Genomic DNA, 18,767 nt, shown 5'->3' with positions numbered 1-18,767 from the left:
TCTTAATTAATATGGTTTGATTTCTGTAACATGGCTGACTAAGATTATATTGCCATTGGTTCTACTATTTCATGTATTTCAAGAAGTGGCCAAGAGAAGAAAACCAGAGCTCCAACAGCTCCAAGACTTCCTTTAGCTCTGGGAAGAGCCAAAAAAAAAAAAATAAATAAATGGACGTAAAGATAACCAAATAACCACTGAGTAATTATTAAATACTTCTTTATTCAAAGTACTTACAAAAGTTCCCTTCCTAAATCGAGAATCCAATTTATCAGCAGGAGAAGAACTTAATACATATTCTACCATGCTCACACCAAGGCCTCCACTTTCTGATCGCGGAGACAGTATTGCATTTACTTCACTGTTTCCATGAAAACCCTGTCCAGATCTTCTCTGTACCATAATAGGCTGGGACATTGAATGGTCTGTTTGAAAGGAAGAACACAATTAATTACACATTTGTACTTTTAAACTAACCAAAATGTATTTACATAAATATATTAAAGTTTTTAAAAATCAGCATATTGTTTTATTTTGAATGCTATTATAATCTTAATATAAAAGCTTCCATACTGTTGAGACTCACCGGCCTGGGCACATTTCTTGGGAATAGAAAGACCACTCGGTTTAAAAAAAAAAAAAAGTAAAAGCTGACATGAGAACAGTCAAACCAGAAAGGTCAATGGAGACAGAAACATTAACCTGAAGGCTCAGCTGCCTATAAGCATCCTGTTAAAATGTTAAAGCTTTCTTCATGATTCGTAATAATTCAAATCAAAAACCTTTAGAAGTGAAATCTAAAAGAATAAAAGTAACTCCTAAGCTGGCAGAGGCACATCTCAAGCTCATAGTTATATACTAGACGGATTCAGAACACTATAAACACAAACAAGTTTGGAAAAAATCAGTTAACATCACATAATTTTCTATTCTTAGTGTAAAAACTGTCACCTGAAGATTATTTTTAAAAGTCCCTTCTGGGGCACCTGGGTGGCGCAGTCCTTAAGCGTCTGCCTTTGGCTCAGGGCGTGATCCCAGCCTTATGGGATCGAGCCCCACATCAGGCTCCTCCGCTATGAGCCTGCTTCTTCCTCTCCCACTCCCCCTGCTTGTGTTCCCTCTCTCGCTGGCTGTCTCTGTCAAATAAATAAAATCTTAAAAAAAAAAAAAGTCCCTTCTAGGGGCGCCCAAGTGGCTCAGTGGGTTAAGCATCTGCCTTCGGCTCATGATCCCGGGGATCCTGGGACTGAGCCCCACACTGGGCCCCCTGCTTGACGGGGAGCCTGCTTCTCCCTCTCCCTCTGCCTGCAGCTCCCCCCCCCCCGTTTGTGTGCTCTCTCTCGGTGTCAAATAAATAAATAAAATCTTTATAAATAAATAAATAAATAAATGTCCTTTCTAGTTTAAAAGTTTTCCACTTAGTTTTAACAAAAAATTATTCAACTGGTATGAATACCTTTTCTACGCATTTTTATGACAAAAAGAAAAAAACAGTATTTAAGATTAGAGAACAAATAGGATACAAATATAATAAAACATTTGAGCCAACATTCAAATAGATTTACCAAAACAAAATTTTTAAGGCACCAAGAAGCTACCTCTGGTTCATTTGTTATCACATGTAATACTCAATATTAGGTCTAGTCCTTAAGAGGCTGAACTATCATGGTGGTACTTGGCCATCACTTCATTCACTCTGTTTTTAGACGACTATATACTTTTGTTAAAGCATACTGAAACATTTCCATTGCAGTACCTTTATCCACAAGAGATTAGTCATTATATTTTTTCACTCAATCATTCACCCACTCATTAACATAGTTCAAATGTTGGTTTATGGTCTCTCGTACGCTGGGCATTGTGCTACGTATGGGGAATGCAAGAACATACAAGACAGTCCCAGCCCTCAAAGAGATCATAGGTTTAAAAAATATGAGGCAATCATAACAGAGTAAAAGCGCATCAGTAAAAATGATCCAGGACACTACGGAAACAGAAAGAAGCGGCATTAATTCTTCCCAGTTTCAAGAGTGAATCCCAAAAGAAGTGATATTAATGGTAAAGAGTTAAAGTGAGCAAAAAATAGGTGAACATGAGGGTGAAATAGGTAATTTCAGCTAGAGAAGCTAACTATATGATAAAGTCTCCTGCAGTCATGGAAAGACTCTTCCTTAGAACAACAATTCCTCTAGGACAAGGAGTATGTTACTCGTATTTGTACATACTTGGCATTCAATCAATGTTCTATAAACAAAATAAATTCTAATTTTTTCATTCATTTCTGATCTCCTTGTATCTCTGGGTAGACTAATACTCATCTTTAAAATTCTATCCGTACAGCTAAAAGAAGTTAAGGTACAAGAGGAAGTGGCACGAGAAATTAAAAATACAAGCTTGACACTAAAAGAAATAAATACGTTGCTTAAATGTTTTATTGCTTGTACGAGTTGTCCTCCAAATATAACACACCAAAAATATTTCCCAACCATCCATCTTGAAAATAATCTCTCATTACCACGTTGTACTCAAGATGTTTTGCTTCAGAATGCTTTAAAAAAATACTTGGTTCTGGTAAATAAAGTAATTAAGCACTGAACCTTCAAAACAAAAATTAAAACATGTCTACCAATCAAGTTTTCAAGCACACATAATTTTATTTCATTTTAAAGACTTTATTTAAATATTTTTGCGAGAGAGAGAAAAAGCACCAGGCAGGGGAGAGCAGAGGGAGAAGAAAGAAACACCCACGTAATTCACACTCAAAATTTAAGGTTAATCTGATTAATTATCATCCAGTAATATTTTACTGTGACAAACACTTCTAATTATTAAGTAGACCATTAGATAAGGGTTAATCTATTAAAAAATGTACATTGTAATGACTTAAAAATTTTTCAAAAAAGATATCACAAAATTTGCTCCAAATACTGTCTAGGGGTAGACAGAGCTTCAAAATATTCAAGTAAACTCATAATTCTCACACATAACACAAATAACTTACGAGAAGTTCCCCATGCAGTCTCTCTCCATTCATCATCCCCAAGAAATATGCCTTTTTGTCCATCTTTTGTTGAATCATCAGGTTCCCAAAACTTTTTGGTAGGCAAAAGCTATTCGGGAGGGAAAAAAATAATTAAGTTCCATTCTAATTGCAAATTTATTCTAATTCTACGTGGGTGAAAGCAAACCTACCACAAATATGTACAAGTCAGTGTTCAATACTAAGGAAAATTCAGAGAGAGCTATTTTCTATTTTGTCTTGTTAATAATAAAGTAACTCCCCACTTAATGTTTGGGTACTGGCTCTAGTAATTCTAGACCTGAACACTAGTCCAGGTCCATTTCTGACTTTCCTACATGTTTGAAATGGTTTTACCAACCTGTGACTTTATAAATTTTTTCAAAAAATTTACTAAATTTCTTATTTATTTAATATAAATAATAGAAACATCTATACAAAAGGTGAAAACTTCTCCTTTACGTCCAAGTACTGTCCTTGGATCACCTCCTATCCCATAGCTTCCATGACAGAAAATACATCTTCACTTTTACTTCACTTATTAATGGAAGTTAACTTCATGACTCTTCTAGGTCTGGAATGCTAGCAATCTATTAATTCCAAATCAGGAACCTATGGTTGGTGAAAGACACAGAGAAAGGAACCTCAAATACTTCTGAAATAATCTAAAAACCCCATGCTCTATCTACCATCTATATGACACACACAGCACATAAAAATTATGTTGATATAATGATTCACTGATTATTCAAAATGTACATTTGGCTAATTCCTAATGTTACTTTATCATTCATCCAAGCCTCTCCTCTCTACCTTCCCTGACACTCAGAGAAGATGGACTGGGAATATGTTTGTTTGAAAACAATAGACTGCTTTTCTGAGACATGCATTTGGCATTTTAAATAAGCATTCCCAAGACCTCCTCCCTCTCAGCTCGTAATTAGGTACACCCAGTCTTTCAGTTCTCATAATTAAACCTGTATGTACTTCTAACACTACACTTATCACACTGAATTACCTGTGTCTGCCTCCTTAAGGGCATGGCAACCTTATTTTCAGAGGGCTCACAAACATAATAAAACGAACTCAGTAAAACCTGAATTGGATCTGAGAAATAAAACTGTGTGTTGGGGGTGAAAGTGTGAGTGCAATGCGAGGAAGATAAAAGTAAATCATGAACAAAGGCACAACCTAATAAATTGCACTGTGTGTACAACAAGGTATGAGATGGATGAACAGATGAGGGAATGTCAAAGTTGATAACTGGTAAAGCTTTCTAGGTCAGATCCTGAGGAAACTTTAAGACAAGCTAAAGAAAAACTGCACACTACTTTGAAGTAAAGGGAATCCAGAGAGGTTGTTAAGTTACATTATTTTTTAGAGAACAACTCAAATTGTAAGCTGTAAGAATAATGGATATCCTAGACTACAGACAAAGGAATCAGTTTAGCAGAACTAGATCAGGGCCAAGATGGTAAATTGAAATAGGGTACTAACAAAGAATTGGGAATATATAATGGTTTGAGAAATATTTAGGAGAGTCAGTAGGATATGATAACAAATGGGGAGGAGACTGATAAAATTTTAAAATTTGTGTAATAAGGTAAATGGTAGTACCATTGACCAAAACAAAAAACCAGAAGCAGCTTTGAAGGCGGGGGTGGGGGGGTGGGGGGGTGGGAGTTCAATTTGGTCATGTTCCTAATCTACAGATTTTTTTGCTAAACTAAATATATTTAATTTTAAAGGAAACCAACTTCTGCTATCTTAAAAAGAAAAGTTTCTCCATGTTAGGAACATACTGGGCTGCAAATTATTTGTATTTAAAGCACAGACATTTTAAACAGTAATATGCTCTAACAAAGATCCCAGCCAAATGCAACCTCTGTTCCTTCATTTTTTTTTTTAAATCTCACTATGAAAGGTTCATGTAAACACTCAAACAAAATGTAAAGCTGATTAATACTAAAACACTGTACTTGATATAAATAATTGGACATTCATTCACAGTAAATCCCAACTTAATCCTTAAAAATACCATTAAAAAACGGTTCCTGAGAAAATAAAGAAGTTTTTATCCCATACGTCATGAAAAAAAAAAAAAGATTCAATATCAAAGTAATAGTAACAAATAAGGAATTGAGAATAAAATCTTAACTTAATAGAAGCAGTCATCAGACACAGAAGTAGCTTAAAACTAATCTTCTAAGGTAGCAGAAATAATAAAAATTCCTGGAGGAGACCATCCCAAAGTCTTTGTGATAAAGTTCCATGTAGTGCTTTAGTAGAGAAGCTCACCTATCACTGTTTTAAAATACAAATTGTACAACTAGGGGAAAAAATCTATGTTAAGCACTTATCCAATGTGCCTACTTTCTGCCAAGCACTATACTATAAATAGCTTTTCATTTTACAAACATTTATAAGTTACCATGCACAGGAAAACAATTTAGTAGTTAATAAAATTAACACTTCTTCTGACAAAGGCCTGTATGTTCTAGAAACAACTTTTTCTAACAGGTTAGACACTGATTCCAAATACTTTCAGAAACTACTAGTTTGTGACCAAGAATAAATTAAAATGAACTAAATATAGGGGAAGGCAATAATTCAGGATAGAACAGTTAAAAAGAAAAGATTTAGGCAGTACTCTATTGGAATAGCAATAGAGATTTACCCTTGGAGACTCTTTTACTGTAGTAGAAATGGGGAAGAATATTACAGAAAATGAGCGCTAAGAGATCTTAAAGATCTGTAATATAAATGATCCAATACTACTTCATATTAGTTCTGTAGTTCACAAAAGCTTTAAACCAACGTCAAGCAATTCAGTATTTGTCAACCTGCAACCTGTCTTTCCAACTCAGAAATGATTGGGTGAACATACAAACTCATCCCAACTGTCCACTATTTTATTAGTTCTTTGTTTCAGCAAGTATTTATGGCTTGCCTTCTCCATCTTCGAAGAAATCAGTCAACAACCTGCCATACTGCCTCAAAATATATAATAAACTCCCACTAGAATTTAAAGGCACACTTGATTCTTTAATACAAATTGTTACATAAAATCACATAACCAACCAAATTAATATAATCTTAAGAATCAAAAGAATTTGAAAGGCTTTATGTCTACAATATGGTTTTAAATTAAGGTGTTCATAAAACATCCAAACTGGGACACTTCTGAGGAACGGGATGCTATTAATAATTATTCCATGACAACAGATATGTATCTGGACTGTCTGGGCAAATCAGGATGTAAGAGGACTCTCTTTATAATGAGGTTCATAAAGAGAGGCACAGATGGTAATAACTAAATGTGTAGAGAACAAAAAACACAAGGTAAATTCCCTAGAACCCCAGAATAGTGCTTTTCCAGACTCTAATCTCTTCTGTTAATAAAAGAGATCAATACTTCTTCATATTTTCAAATCACAGAACTTCCCCAAATCTTCTCCATTCCTAATATCCTTTAACAGAAAACCAGCATTAGATGTCATCACTTCCAATAGGAAACAGTATTGTAAATAGTCAAGGCATTCATGAGTTTATACTATTCCATCACTACTATTCATGATAATTAACTATTCTGAGCTTAAGTTTCCTCATCTGTAAGGATAATAAAGCAACTGTCATAGAGTTTCTATGAGGCTAGAATGAAATAGCATAAGTAAGCTTAGAACAGTATCCAGCACATAGCAGACACATAAATATTAGATGTCTTTACTACCAAAAACAGGAATCTTCTAATATAATAAAACATAAGTAACATACGGACCAGCAACATTTAACTAGCTGATTTAAGAACTATGACATCATTCATTATAAAAATCTTGCCTACAGCTGTTTGCCTTCTTTTTCAAGCCCATTTGAGTAACTGTAGGAGGATCATGAAACAAAGAACAGATGCCTAATACAGTCCCATTCTACATAAGGAAACAAAACCAAGGTTACACATATGGGTAATAAATGGCAGGATTAGGATTTGAACCCATCAATCTGTATAATTCTAACACTCATTCTCTTTACACTTAACTACCATAGAAGATGGTTCTTTTCAATCACAGTCAAATTCATCAGTATTTCTGAAAATTCCCAGTATTAGAATACCACTAGATATAATAAACTTTAATGACAGTATGATATTCAGCCTATACAATGTGGGTATTCATTACAGTGGATAACATTTAAGGCAAAATTGTTAAGATAAAGATTTATGTAGATAAAACTAGGATCTGTCTTCAAGTAGTTGGTTTCCATTCTAGTTATCCCTAACAGCTCAGATCAGAGCTAGAACATCTGAGATATATGTAATTCATACAAAAGGGTACTCTTATTACTATCTTCAAAGAAGTCAGTCTTACTCGAAGTCATAGCACTAGTGATAGATCAAAGAAAACACAAGCCTCCTTACTTCCCCATCCAGTATTCCACTTCACCACACCACCTGGGATCTCAGCACATAATTTTTAAATGTTATTGTGTAAGAAAGGAGGGGGCATTATTTATTATACTAAGCTATGAATATTCACTCCCCAAATACATTAACGCAGTAACTTAAAGTTAAATTCTGGGTTTCCTAAAGAATTTCAGGCAGGGGCCTCTTTCCCCTTTTTAAAAAACAAACAGGAACATAGAGTGTATAAAACAACAGGTATATGTCTCTGCAGTGTAGTTTTAAAACATTATACTAATGAAGCTGAGTCCAATCTCCTATCAATTAGCTTTGCTTTTTATAAGCAATATAATGTAATATAAATCAGTAAGTCTTTTGACAAAAACATGCTATGGAAAAATACAGAAAGAATGAGTTTATGAATGGATGAATACAGATCTGTTCCCATTTCTGGATGACCAAATAGAAAAGACTGCCCTTCTGATGATGGGTCAGCAAAGGTATCATGATCTACAAAACCCAGTACATTTGAAAATAGTCCTGTATGTATGCAGATCTACAACAACTTAAGACACAGTAAAAAAAAAAACAAAAAAAAACAAAAAAAAACACCTTTGTTTTTGAAGAAAAAGTCAAGAATAGGGCAATCCATTAGAAAAGGATGTCACATTAAAAAAATAAACAAGCAATTTTAGAAAACTGAAGAGCCAGAAACTCAGGGCTAGTTTTAACTTATTAAAATGAATGAATTCTGGGATAAAACAAAAACAAAACACCTCACCTGTCAGGAAAGGAGGAGAAGACTGGTGAGAGAGAGACAGGCAAAGAAGGAAATCCCAGAAGGTTCCCTGCTGCCTGTGAGATGAGGAAAGATAGAAAGGCTTGTGGGAGAGAGAACCCAGAGACAGAAACCTGAGTAGGTTTCTCAGCTATCTCTTAGAGGTAACAGAATTAGTTGGTAAACTGTTAAGAAAAAATACTTAATTAGTTGAATAACAGCTTATTTAAAAATACATTTCTACCGAATGAAGGTCACAGAAGCGCTGATACTGCTATCTGCCCAAAAACGCGGGCAGTCTAAACCCTACTCACTTTTACTCTGCATATCTGAAATTTCCATTAAGAAAGCCTAGATTTAAGTTTAGATTAACATACTATTCCAACCCAGCTTGTCTCTTTTCCAAAAACCTCAAGTATACTTCCTTCACCCCCAAATAACTAACCAAACTCTTCCAACTGTTTCTGATCATGACATTTTTTTAACTGCAAAGATGTCTTTGCATTTATCAACTATTTGGAAAGGGAGGGGGAAAATGAGCCAACCTGTAAATATATATACAATGTAGATCTAGGAAGTAAAGTGATGGGGGGAGGGTCTAAGAGAATAAAGTTAACAGTGTGACTTTACTTGCTCTTAAAAATCAAGTTTAAGTCTGTAACAGACTAGGCTGAAACACTGTTCAAACCTGCTTTTAAGATAGGCCATTCTGCTTTCTAAAGACCAAAGCAAACAAGCAGCAGGAAACAAAACAAAAGCCCTTTTCAACTGCTTATTTTTATTTGCCCATAGTGTAAATAATGCTGAAGCAGCCACTGTAATGCAGAGAAGCTCTAGTTTTTTGTTGTTTGACTAAAAAATTATTCCCTCTTTCAAATCTTTCTTAGGGACCAGAATTTTACCTTATGCACTAGACTAACAAGTTTAGTTTGGCAATACTTATGCTTAAGCACCTTAACTCACCCTTAAATCAGTCCTCTGAAAATGACAAACTCTTTGGAAAACGCTGTTCTGGAGAAGGGAAGGGTTAGCTAGCTGCAGGGTGCCCTCTTGTGGCCCAGAGGAGTGACTGGACTCTTTTTCTGCATCTGAAGAGCACAGCATTGGATGGAGTGAGTCTCATGAAGGTCTCTAATCTACCAAAGTAAAATAATCTCCAGGAGCAAGCAGTTAATCACACATCTTATGTCTGTTCACTGTTATGTTCTATAAGCAAAGTCCACACTATGTTAGTACTACAGAACATGACAAAATAAAGATGTGACCGCAAGGGTTTTTATAAACAAAGTTTTCTAAATATTCTTTAGCTATACGGAAAACTAAGCACTTTTGATGCCTTAAATTATGTAATGGTGCAGTTAAATGGGATGCCCCAATGAAAATCATATATTAACAGGACTGATAAAATCTATTAAAAAATTCAGAGTGCTCACTGTCATTTATTCAAAGCTAACAATCTACAGAGGAGACTAATATAAAACAAACTGTAACAAAGGAATATAAAATATGTATAAAGATCTATGAGAAGTCAGAAGAGGAAGTAATTAATTCTACTACAGATAGCAATGGGACAATAGATAAGACTTTCTCATTTCTCAGTACAGTCTTGTAGAGGATTAGAAGTTTATTAAGCAAACAGTGAACAAGGAGAGATTTTTAGAAGAGAGAATAGTGAACAATTAAGTGTGGCTAAAGCAAACAGCATACATTTATAAAACAGCAGGACAAGGATAAAGAAAGGCTCTTTTCAGAGCAAAGTAACTGTGGTTTATTATCAAAATATAAAACAAATCAATCAAATCAACTAGGCACAATCTCACTAAAAATTACTGCTAGAGGTTTAAAAAAAAAAAAAAGCTGAAATCACCACAACCACAGAACTGTATAATCCAAGATTTAAAAAACCCACATCATGTGGAAGACATAACCACTATTTTCAAGAATATTTATGGTTAAAGATGGTTCAAATAATCAAAGTGAGGTATACATTCTTAGTATTCATAAATATTTACCTCTCCCATTCCCCGAGATTCTAATGCAAGAGCTTGAAAATCATGATTCATTTCATCCACAGATCAAACCTGTTGAATTAACAAAAACAAAATTAGTAAAAAGAAAAATTTAAACAGAAGACTTCATCAAATATTTTTATATTATATTGCTGCTATTACTGCTATTAGCATAAGCTGAGATGGGCAAAAATCAATTTCTCTATGAAGACAGATTTTCCTAAATAAAGCATATAATAGCAATCTACATTAAAATTAAAATTAAAACCCTGGGGTTGAAGGTTCTTGCACTATTCTGTGTGCCAAGAGAAACCCCTACTAGTTGGGCAAAGTAATGGAAAGTAAAGAATAAAGGAAACAAGCTCAAATACTAAAATATAGTCTGTTTTTTATGTTATAGTTCCAATTACAAAATTACGATTTTACTTCTTTCAGTTAACATTTTTCAAAACTTCAGCATTTCATTATTTGTAGATCTTATACCAATGAGAAAAAAAATTTCACTGAAAATATCTAAGTGGTGATCCAGTTCAACCTCAAAGAAACATACAAATTAGTCAGCTGAGAGAATACTGAAATTTCCTTAAAAGTAGCTCCTTTCCCTTCTCCGTTAACTAAAACTAAGGTGTATTTAATCCTTCCATTTCTAACTGTTTAAACAGTTTATATCATTCACGTGACAATTAATGTGTTCTTGAGTCAGAGGCCCTTTGCCTCCTAATGTTAAGTACTGCTGGAAAAAAATCACTGGACACTGAAGCTACTACAAATTTAGCCTTCCTGCTTTGGGGCCTTAAAATATAATCCTATTATTTCTCCCAATCAGTCTCTCTCTTTAGCCTTTGCTGCTACTTTGTCTCTCAAAATTCTTTTCTACTTTCCCATGTCTAGCTGCTTTTTCTGAGGCTTCTTCACAGACTTCCATTTGTCTCTTCAACTCATTTTAAAAGTTAGTGTTCCTGGGGCACCTGGGTGGCACAGCGGTTAAGCATCTGCCTTCGGCTCAGGGTGTGATCCCAGCCTTATGGGATCGAGCCCCACATCAGGCTCCTCCGCTATGAGCCTGCTTCCTCCTTCCCACTCCCCCTGCTTGTGTTCCCCCTCTCTCTGGCTGTCTCTATCTCTGTCAAATAAATAAAATCTTAAAAAAAATAAAATAAAATAAATAAAAGTTAGTGTTCCTTAGTACTCTATCCATGGTAGTCTCCTCTCTACCCTTTATCCTGCACAATCTCATCCACTCTCATTGCTTTCAAAACTATATATATGCTTAGGACCCTGGCTCTTACATTTCTATTTATGAACCAAATTTCTCTCCTCTCAAAAATTTCCAATTATTTCCTTCTTCCCATTCCCTGGGTAAAATTCCAACTTCACTCTTCTTTCTTCCCCACTTATAACTTAATTCTTTCCTTTCTTACATCAATATCGTCACTAATGTCAACCTCCCACCTCACTTACATCTAACCATTTTCCATTTGTCTGGCTGCTGTTGTGATTTTTTGTTTTGGTTTTTTATTGGGGGAGGGAGAATCTGAAGCAGGTTCCATGCCCAGCACACAGCCCGCCTGGTACAAGGTTTGATTTCACCACCCTGAGATCATGACCTGAGCCAAAATCAAGAGTTGGATGCTTAACCAACTGTGCCATCCAGTTGCCCCACAAGCTATCTGGTTGTTTAGACTACCATCATCTCTTGCCTAAAATACTGTGATCCTCTCCCATCTTCCCATCATACAATCTAATCTCCAAAGTGTAATCAGTCATCTTTCTGAACTGTACTTTGTTTATGTAACTCCTGTATTTTTTTTTTAATCCGACTTATAAAGGTCAAACTCCTAGCTTACAAGGGGATAGAACAGGATTCAAACTATAGTTCTGGCAGCTTACTAGTTCTGTAATTCTGGACAAGTAACCTAAATTTGCTTTTTCTCAATTTCTTCATGGGGGGGGGGGTAACAGCAGCAGCTGTCACTTGGTTTACTGTAAAAGCTGAACTAGATAACATAGAACACTTAAATTGGTGCTGGGTATGTAAGTATTCAAAACTTAGCTATTAAAGTGGTGCCTGACTGGCTCAGTCCATAGAGCATGCAACTCTTGATCTTGGGGTTGTAAGTTCAAGCCCCAAGTTAGGTGTAGACCTTACTTAAAAATAAAGTCTTTAAAAAAAGTTGGCTATTAAGAAAAGCTCTTCAATCTTTCCATCAAATGATACTTGAACAATGAGATATTCATACGCAAAAAATGAACCCGAACACATACCTTACATCTTCATGTAAAAATTAACTAATGGATCATACACCTAAATGTAACACCTAATATTATAAGACTTCTTAGAAAAACAGAAAAGCTGTGTGACCTAGCATCTGGTAATGATTTTTAAGATCAATATCAAAAGCAGAGTCAATAAAAGAAAAACTGATGTCTTAAAAAAAATGACTTCATCAATAAAAACACACTGTACAAAAGACACTGATAATAACGAAAAGATGACAGACCAGGAGAAAAATATTTGGAAATCACTCATCCAATATAAGACTTGTATACAGAATATATTAAAAACTCCTAAAAAAAATAACAGCCCAATTTAAAAACGGGCAAAAGATCTGAACAGATACTACATCAGAAAGATACATGGATGGCAAATAAGCTATTCTCTTGTTAGAAAAGCTGGATTCATTAACACTTCTCACAAAGTGAACACTTCATTCGCCCTTTCATTTACTCAGTAAGCTTTTACTGGACATCTTCAATGTGTTAGCTTTTGTACAGAAAAAAACAAGTTAAAATATGGTCATTGTTTCTTAAAGACTTTAAATGAATCGCATAGGTTTCCTGGTAATTGGAGGTGTAGCTCCTTTTTTACCTAAACCCTCCTGCAGATAACTATAAACTTGGACAAACAGAAAACAATTTGAAGGTAATGGAAAACAACAAAAAACAAACTGGAAGAGAGTCTACACGTAAAAGAACAGACTGGCACAGAGTGAGTTTTTTAATGGCTTTTTCGCCTGAGGACAGGCCTGGGTTTGCAGGTGGGGCACCAAAATTCCTATACAGAATCCAGTCTTCCAAAGGACAGACTTTGGGGGACCAGAGATGCTGGAAACTGAGGAAGGAAGTCTCAGAAAGGAAACAACCTGTAAAGACAACATGTAAAGACAAATATATAAATATATATAAAGCTTTATTACCAACATGCTTGCAGTACTGTTGCTTGCAGATTACTGAAATTCTGAAATTATAAACCACATAACTGCCCTACAATAGTTAAGTGACACAACACACTTATAAAATGGAGTATCATGTAACTAGTAAAAATATTTCAGTTCGCAATTAAGAAAATGTTTAGATAGTGGGGCGGCGCCTGGGTGGCTCATTATGCGTCTGCCTTCGGCTCAGGTCATGATCCCAGCGTTCTGGGATCGAGCCCCGCATTGGGCTCCCTGCTCAGAAGGAAGCCTGCTTCTCCCCCTCCCACTCCCCCTGCTTGTGTTGCCTCTCTCTTTGTCAAATAAATAAATAAAATCTTAGAAAAAAAGAAAAGAAAAGAAAATGCTTAGATAGTAATGTTAAGAAAGATTGTTACGGAAGGATGGCTAGGTTGCTCGGTTAAGCATCTGACTTTGGCTCAGGTCACGATCTGGGGGTCCTGGGATGGAGCCCTGTGAGCCCTACATCAGGGATCCGAGCTCAGAGAGGAACCTGTTTCTCCCTCTCCCCACTCAACGCTCAAAGGCGTGCTCTCTCTCAAATAAGTAAATCTTTAAAAAAAAGATTGAAAGGAAATAACCCAAAATTCATACAGTCCTTAAGTGATCAGAGTACACCATTTTTTCATCTATTTATCTGTATTTTATTACCTTTCTACAATGTATCTGCATAGTCCATGAATGAAACAGGTGAGATTTTTTTTAAGATTTTATTTATTTATTTGCCAGAGAGAGAGAGACTGAGCATAAGAAGGGGGAACAGCAGGCAGAGGCAGAGGGAGAAGCAGGCTCCCTGCTGAGCAAGGAGCCCGATGCGGGACCTGATCCCAGGACTCTGGGATCATGACCTGAATCAAAGCCACCCGACTGAGCCACCCAGGCATCCCAGGAGGGAGATTTTTATTAAGAAGAATGAAAAGAACAGGGTAGAAGACAAATTTTCTCAAGAGTAAAAAAGGACTGGAGCTTTACTGAAGTCCCTCTTTGCTTACTTCCAGGTTTTCATCTGTGGTCCACATAAATGAGGTCGTAAGTTAAAGAACCTCCAGATAAATGTGATAAGTCTCTAGGATCCATTCTTTCTTTTGTGGTGAATCACACCCCAGGGCAGGGATCAACAAATTTTTCAACAAAGAGCCAGACAGTAAACATTTTAGATCTGACAGATCATATGATCTCTGTTCTCAACGACACCTCCGTGGCACAAAAGCAGCCATAGAGGATATAAAAATAAACGAGCATGAACATGTCCCAATAAAACTTTATTTATGAATAGTGAAATCCGAATTTCATGTATTTTTTATGTTACAAAATATTATTTCCCCTCCAACCTTTTAAAAATCTAAAAACCAGTTCTAGAAAGTGGGAAAAAAAAAAAAAAAAACAAAACAGGTTGGGCCAGATCTGGACTGTAGGCCATAGTTTGCTGACCTCTGCTCTACTGGATTTACTTTCTTGACCGCTCTACAAAAAAATCAAATGCAGATAATCCACTCCGAAATATGAGCAAGCCAAAAGTTAAGCATTAGGGCTTTACTTCCAACCTTTTCATTTATACTATCCCTGGGCATATTTTCTTCTTACATTTAATGGTATTACAGGTTACGTTTAAATGGAGGTGATTGAGTAGGTTAGGAGGAAAAGACTTTAAAATACAAAAGAAAGCAAAATCTGCAGAAGGCTCAACCTCAGCTTTGCACTTTAGGGCATTACCATTTATTTCAATCATGAAAAGACTGCAGGAGAAAGTGGGCAAAACAACAGGATAGAAAGTAAACAAACTCTCAGGCCAATAATCTCCGTATTAGTAATAATAAAGTTGAGGGGGCGGGAATCATACATATACCATTAAGTGGGACTCTCAAAATTTTTGGAAAATGCTAATCTTCTATGTCCTATGCAGTTACAAATCTTGGTATCATTTGGTGGCAAGGGAAAAGAATCTGGACATGAATTTAACAACTTTATCCGAAAGGGTTAAATCTTAGGAAGAAAGAACACTTTTTTCTTCTAACAAGCGAGAGAGTATCTAGCATCCAAGTACAGAATATTGAACTATGTTAATCTGAAGAAATGTATCCAAGAGTTATGGTAACCAGAATTGCTTGGGGTGTAAAGTCTGTCTTCGAAATTTTTTTTTGTTTGCATCTTTAGGCCACAACACTCCCCCGATAGTATTTCTTTAATAAACAACTGGAACTGGCTCATATAGAAGATACATAATAGAAACTTTTCTATAGCCAAGACTCTGTGTAATCCTAGGTAAGTTTGAATTAAAACGTTAGTTTTTGAGGTTGAATCTTTCTTTCCAAAAAAACCCCAAAACAAAAAGCAAAAAAACAAAAACAAAACAAAACAAAACAAAAACCAACCCACAACAGTGCCTCATTAAATTCTAAAATTTAACATTAGCCAACTTTTTGTAGGCGACATTATTGCTAATTACATAAGAAAAACAGATAAAAGCACCTCAAGTAACAACTTGGTTAAGTTCTAAATTTTCATATTTACTAACACATAATTCCAACAGTTTACAAGTAAGTTTGTGTAAAAAGATCAAGAATATGCATTTATATCATTAAGAGTACTAATTTTTCTCAGATAACATCTGATCCAATTCGTCACCATATGCCTACTATAAAAAATAAGTTGGGGGGAAAATCACTCAGAGCTACAATAAATGGTTTCTACTACAGCAGGACACTAATCACATTTTCATAGTATTATAATTAGCTCTATTTTTAAGGCCATAATAGAAATTAAGCTCTGGGGTCAAAGGGGCCAGGAAGTGTGTCTTAGCTATCTATAAATGCTCGATATATAATGAACAAAAAAGAATTATTTTATATGGTATGAAATGCAAATTCAGATCAAGAAATCAAATATCTGGAGAGTAACTGTTTATAAATGCCTTCATACATATTAATACACAATGCTCATTCTAATGGAGACAGTGAACAAGGTTCTTCCTCAGACTTTCTCTAACAATGAAGACATTTATTAACATAGAATGTCTGATAGCAACTTCCCATTGGCACTACTTTTCCATATTAGTCCTATAATACCTGAAGGCTACTACTATCTTGTACATTAATTACAAAAACAAAATTACACGACAACTTAATTAAGTATAAGCCAATAAATACAAAGAGTAACTTAACAGGCTTATGAAATATTCTTGGTAGTCATCCTCCTTGGATAGTTTTTAATGAACATGATCATTGAGCAGTAGTGGTATCCACTGCAAGCAAACAAGAACTAAAGTCCTTATAAGAATATCTTCATTTCTTCAGCATATTAAATCACTTTGGGAAATTTGCCAACAAATTTGTTTAGTAATACCTTATTCATGACAAAGGTAAACCTATCCACGCTTAAGTATTAGTAGTAGACCATTAGCCTTCAAAGATTTTACATGGCAAGTTTCTACTAATCACCATCAACACCTAGTAACTTACTTTTTCTGGGGGCATGAATTGAATCATACACTTTTCGTGTGTGTGTGTGTGTGTGTGTGTGTGTGTGTGTGTGTGTGTGTGTGTGTGTGTGTGTATTACGCGTAACTTTAAACATTTTGAGGCTTTAAAATTTTTTTTTATTTAAATTCTAGTTAACATACAGTGCAATATTGGTTTCAAGGAACTCAGTGATTCATCACTTACATGCAACACCCAGTGTTTTTCATAACAAGTGCCCCCTTAATACCCTTCACCCATCTAGCCCATTCCCCACCCAACTCCCTCCGTCAACCCTCAGTTTGTTCTCTATCATTAAGAGTCTCTTATGGTTTGTTTCCCTCTTTTTTCACCCTCTCATATGCTCATCTGTTTTGTTTCTTAAATTCCACATATGAGTGAAATCATATGGTATTTGTCTGTCTTTGGCTGACTTATTCTGCTTAGCATAATACAAACTAGCTCTACCCACATTGTTGCAATTGGCAAGATTTCTTTCTTTCTGATGGCTGAGTAATATTCCACTGTATATATATACCACATCTTCTTTATCCATTAATCAGTCGGTGGACATTTGGGCTCTTTCCATAGTTTGGCTATTGTTGATAATGTTGCTATAAACATTGGGATGCATGTAATCCTTCAAATCAGTATTTTTGTAGCCTTTGGGTAAATACCTAGTAGTGCAATTGCTGGATCACAGGGTAGCTCTATTTTTAACTTTTTGAGGAACCTCCATACTGTTTCCCACAGTAGCTGTGACGTTTGCATTCCCACCAAGAGGGTTCTACTCTCTCTGCATCCTCGCCAACATCGGTTGTTTCTTGTGTTAACTGTAGCCATTCTGACAGGTGTGAGGTGGTATCTCATCATGGTTTTGATCTGTATTTCCCTGATGATGAGTGATGTTGAGCATTGTTTCACGTGCCTGTTAGCCATCTGGAAGTCGTCTTTGGAAAAGTGTCTATTCATGTTTTCTGCTCATTTCTTAACTGCACTGTTTTTCTGGGGTGCTGAGTTTGGTAAGTTCTTTATAGGTTGTGGATACTAAGCCTTCGTCTGCAAGTATCTTCTCCCATTCCGAAGGCAGCCTTTTAGTTTTGCTGATTGTTTCCTTCACAGTGCCAAAGTTTTTTATCACGAAGTCCCAATAAGTTCGTTTTTTGCGTTTGTTTCCCTTGAATCATACACTTTTCTAATGGTGTTTGAACAAGTCATTTAGCTAGTAGTTGAGTCAAGAACCACATCAACATTTTTTGATATTTGCTACTTGTTTGTCCATACTTCATGGGGTAATTATATATGCTTGCTTTCCCAGCAATAAAAGAACAGTATTACTGACTCAACTATACTAAGGGAAAGTAAAGTTTTACATTTTGAATGAAATTTGGCATGCATGTGCACAGCACACACACACAACTATTAATATAGATTCCTAGAAACCAGAAATCTTCAAAGACCCTACCTTAAATCTTCTAAGATTAGAAATTAGATTGTTCCAACATCAGCATTTAGACACTAAATACAAATATACCCAGTATTTCCATGCAAGAATGCTTTAGCTCTCTGAGGATAAATCTCACAGAGAACATATTCTCAAAGAGGCAAAACAGGATACTTAACTTACATATATGCAAATATGAGGCAAGATTTTTTTTCCCTTAAAGTTCTCTCAAAGGAGAATCACCAAGTATTTGATTTCTTACGAAGTCTCTTATTTTACACGGCATTCTTGCAATTGCTTTATTTTGAGAAATAAAATACTGCTTAAGGAAATTCTTTTATTTTGAAACACGAAATACTGCTTAGAGAAAATCTCCAAACTAAATCGACCTCAATCAATCCTGGTTTTTGATACTTTTAGATAATACCTGAGAGAAGCAGGTCAAATAACT

At 35.4% G+C, this 18,767-nt stretch overlaps 1 protein-coding gene across 7 annotated transcripts in view; it reads right to left on the bottom strand.

The window, feature by feature from the left end:
* The window catches only part of PUM2 (pumilio RNA binding family member 2), a 96,509-nt gene that overhangs the window by 63,713 nt on the left and 14,029 nt on the right, over nucleotides 1-18,767 (bottom strand). For 4 of the 7 annotated variants that reach the window (XM_045813468.2, XM_045813469.2, XM_045813470.2 and 1 more), the window contains exons 2-4: nucleotides 10,206-10,274; nucleotides 3,002-3,110; nucleotides 238-425 (exon numbers count right to left, since the gene is read on the bottom strand). In XM_045813468.2, the coding sequence (XP_045669424.1) occupies nucleotides 238-425; nucleotides 3,002-3,110; nucleotides 10,206-10,256 (348 nt within the window). In that variant the 5' untranslated portion in view covers nucleotides 10,257-10,274. Of the gene's footprint in view, nucleotides 1-237; nucleotides 426-3,001; nucleotides 3,111-8,196; nucleotides 8,271-9,156; nucleotides 9,282-10,205; nucleotides 10,275-18,767 lie in introns of those variants that run through there. The other 3 variants (XM_087863843.1, XM_087863844.1, XM_045813473.2) reach the window with 3 other exon arrangements.

Source organism: Ursus americanus, chromosome 7 (assembly GCF_024610735.1).
Source record: "Ursus americanus isolate L20-20 chromosome 7, mUrsAme1.1.p, whole genome shotgun sequence".
NCBI lineage: Eukaryota > Metazoa > Chordata > Mammalia > Carnivora > Ursidae > Ursus > Ursus americanus.
Note: the sequence above shows the minus strand (reverse complement) of the source record. Positions and strands in the feature narration are given on the sequence as shown.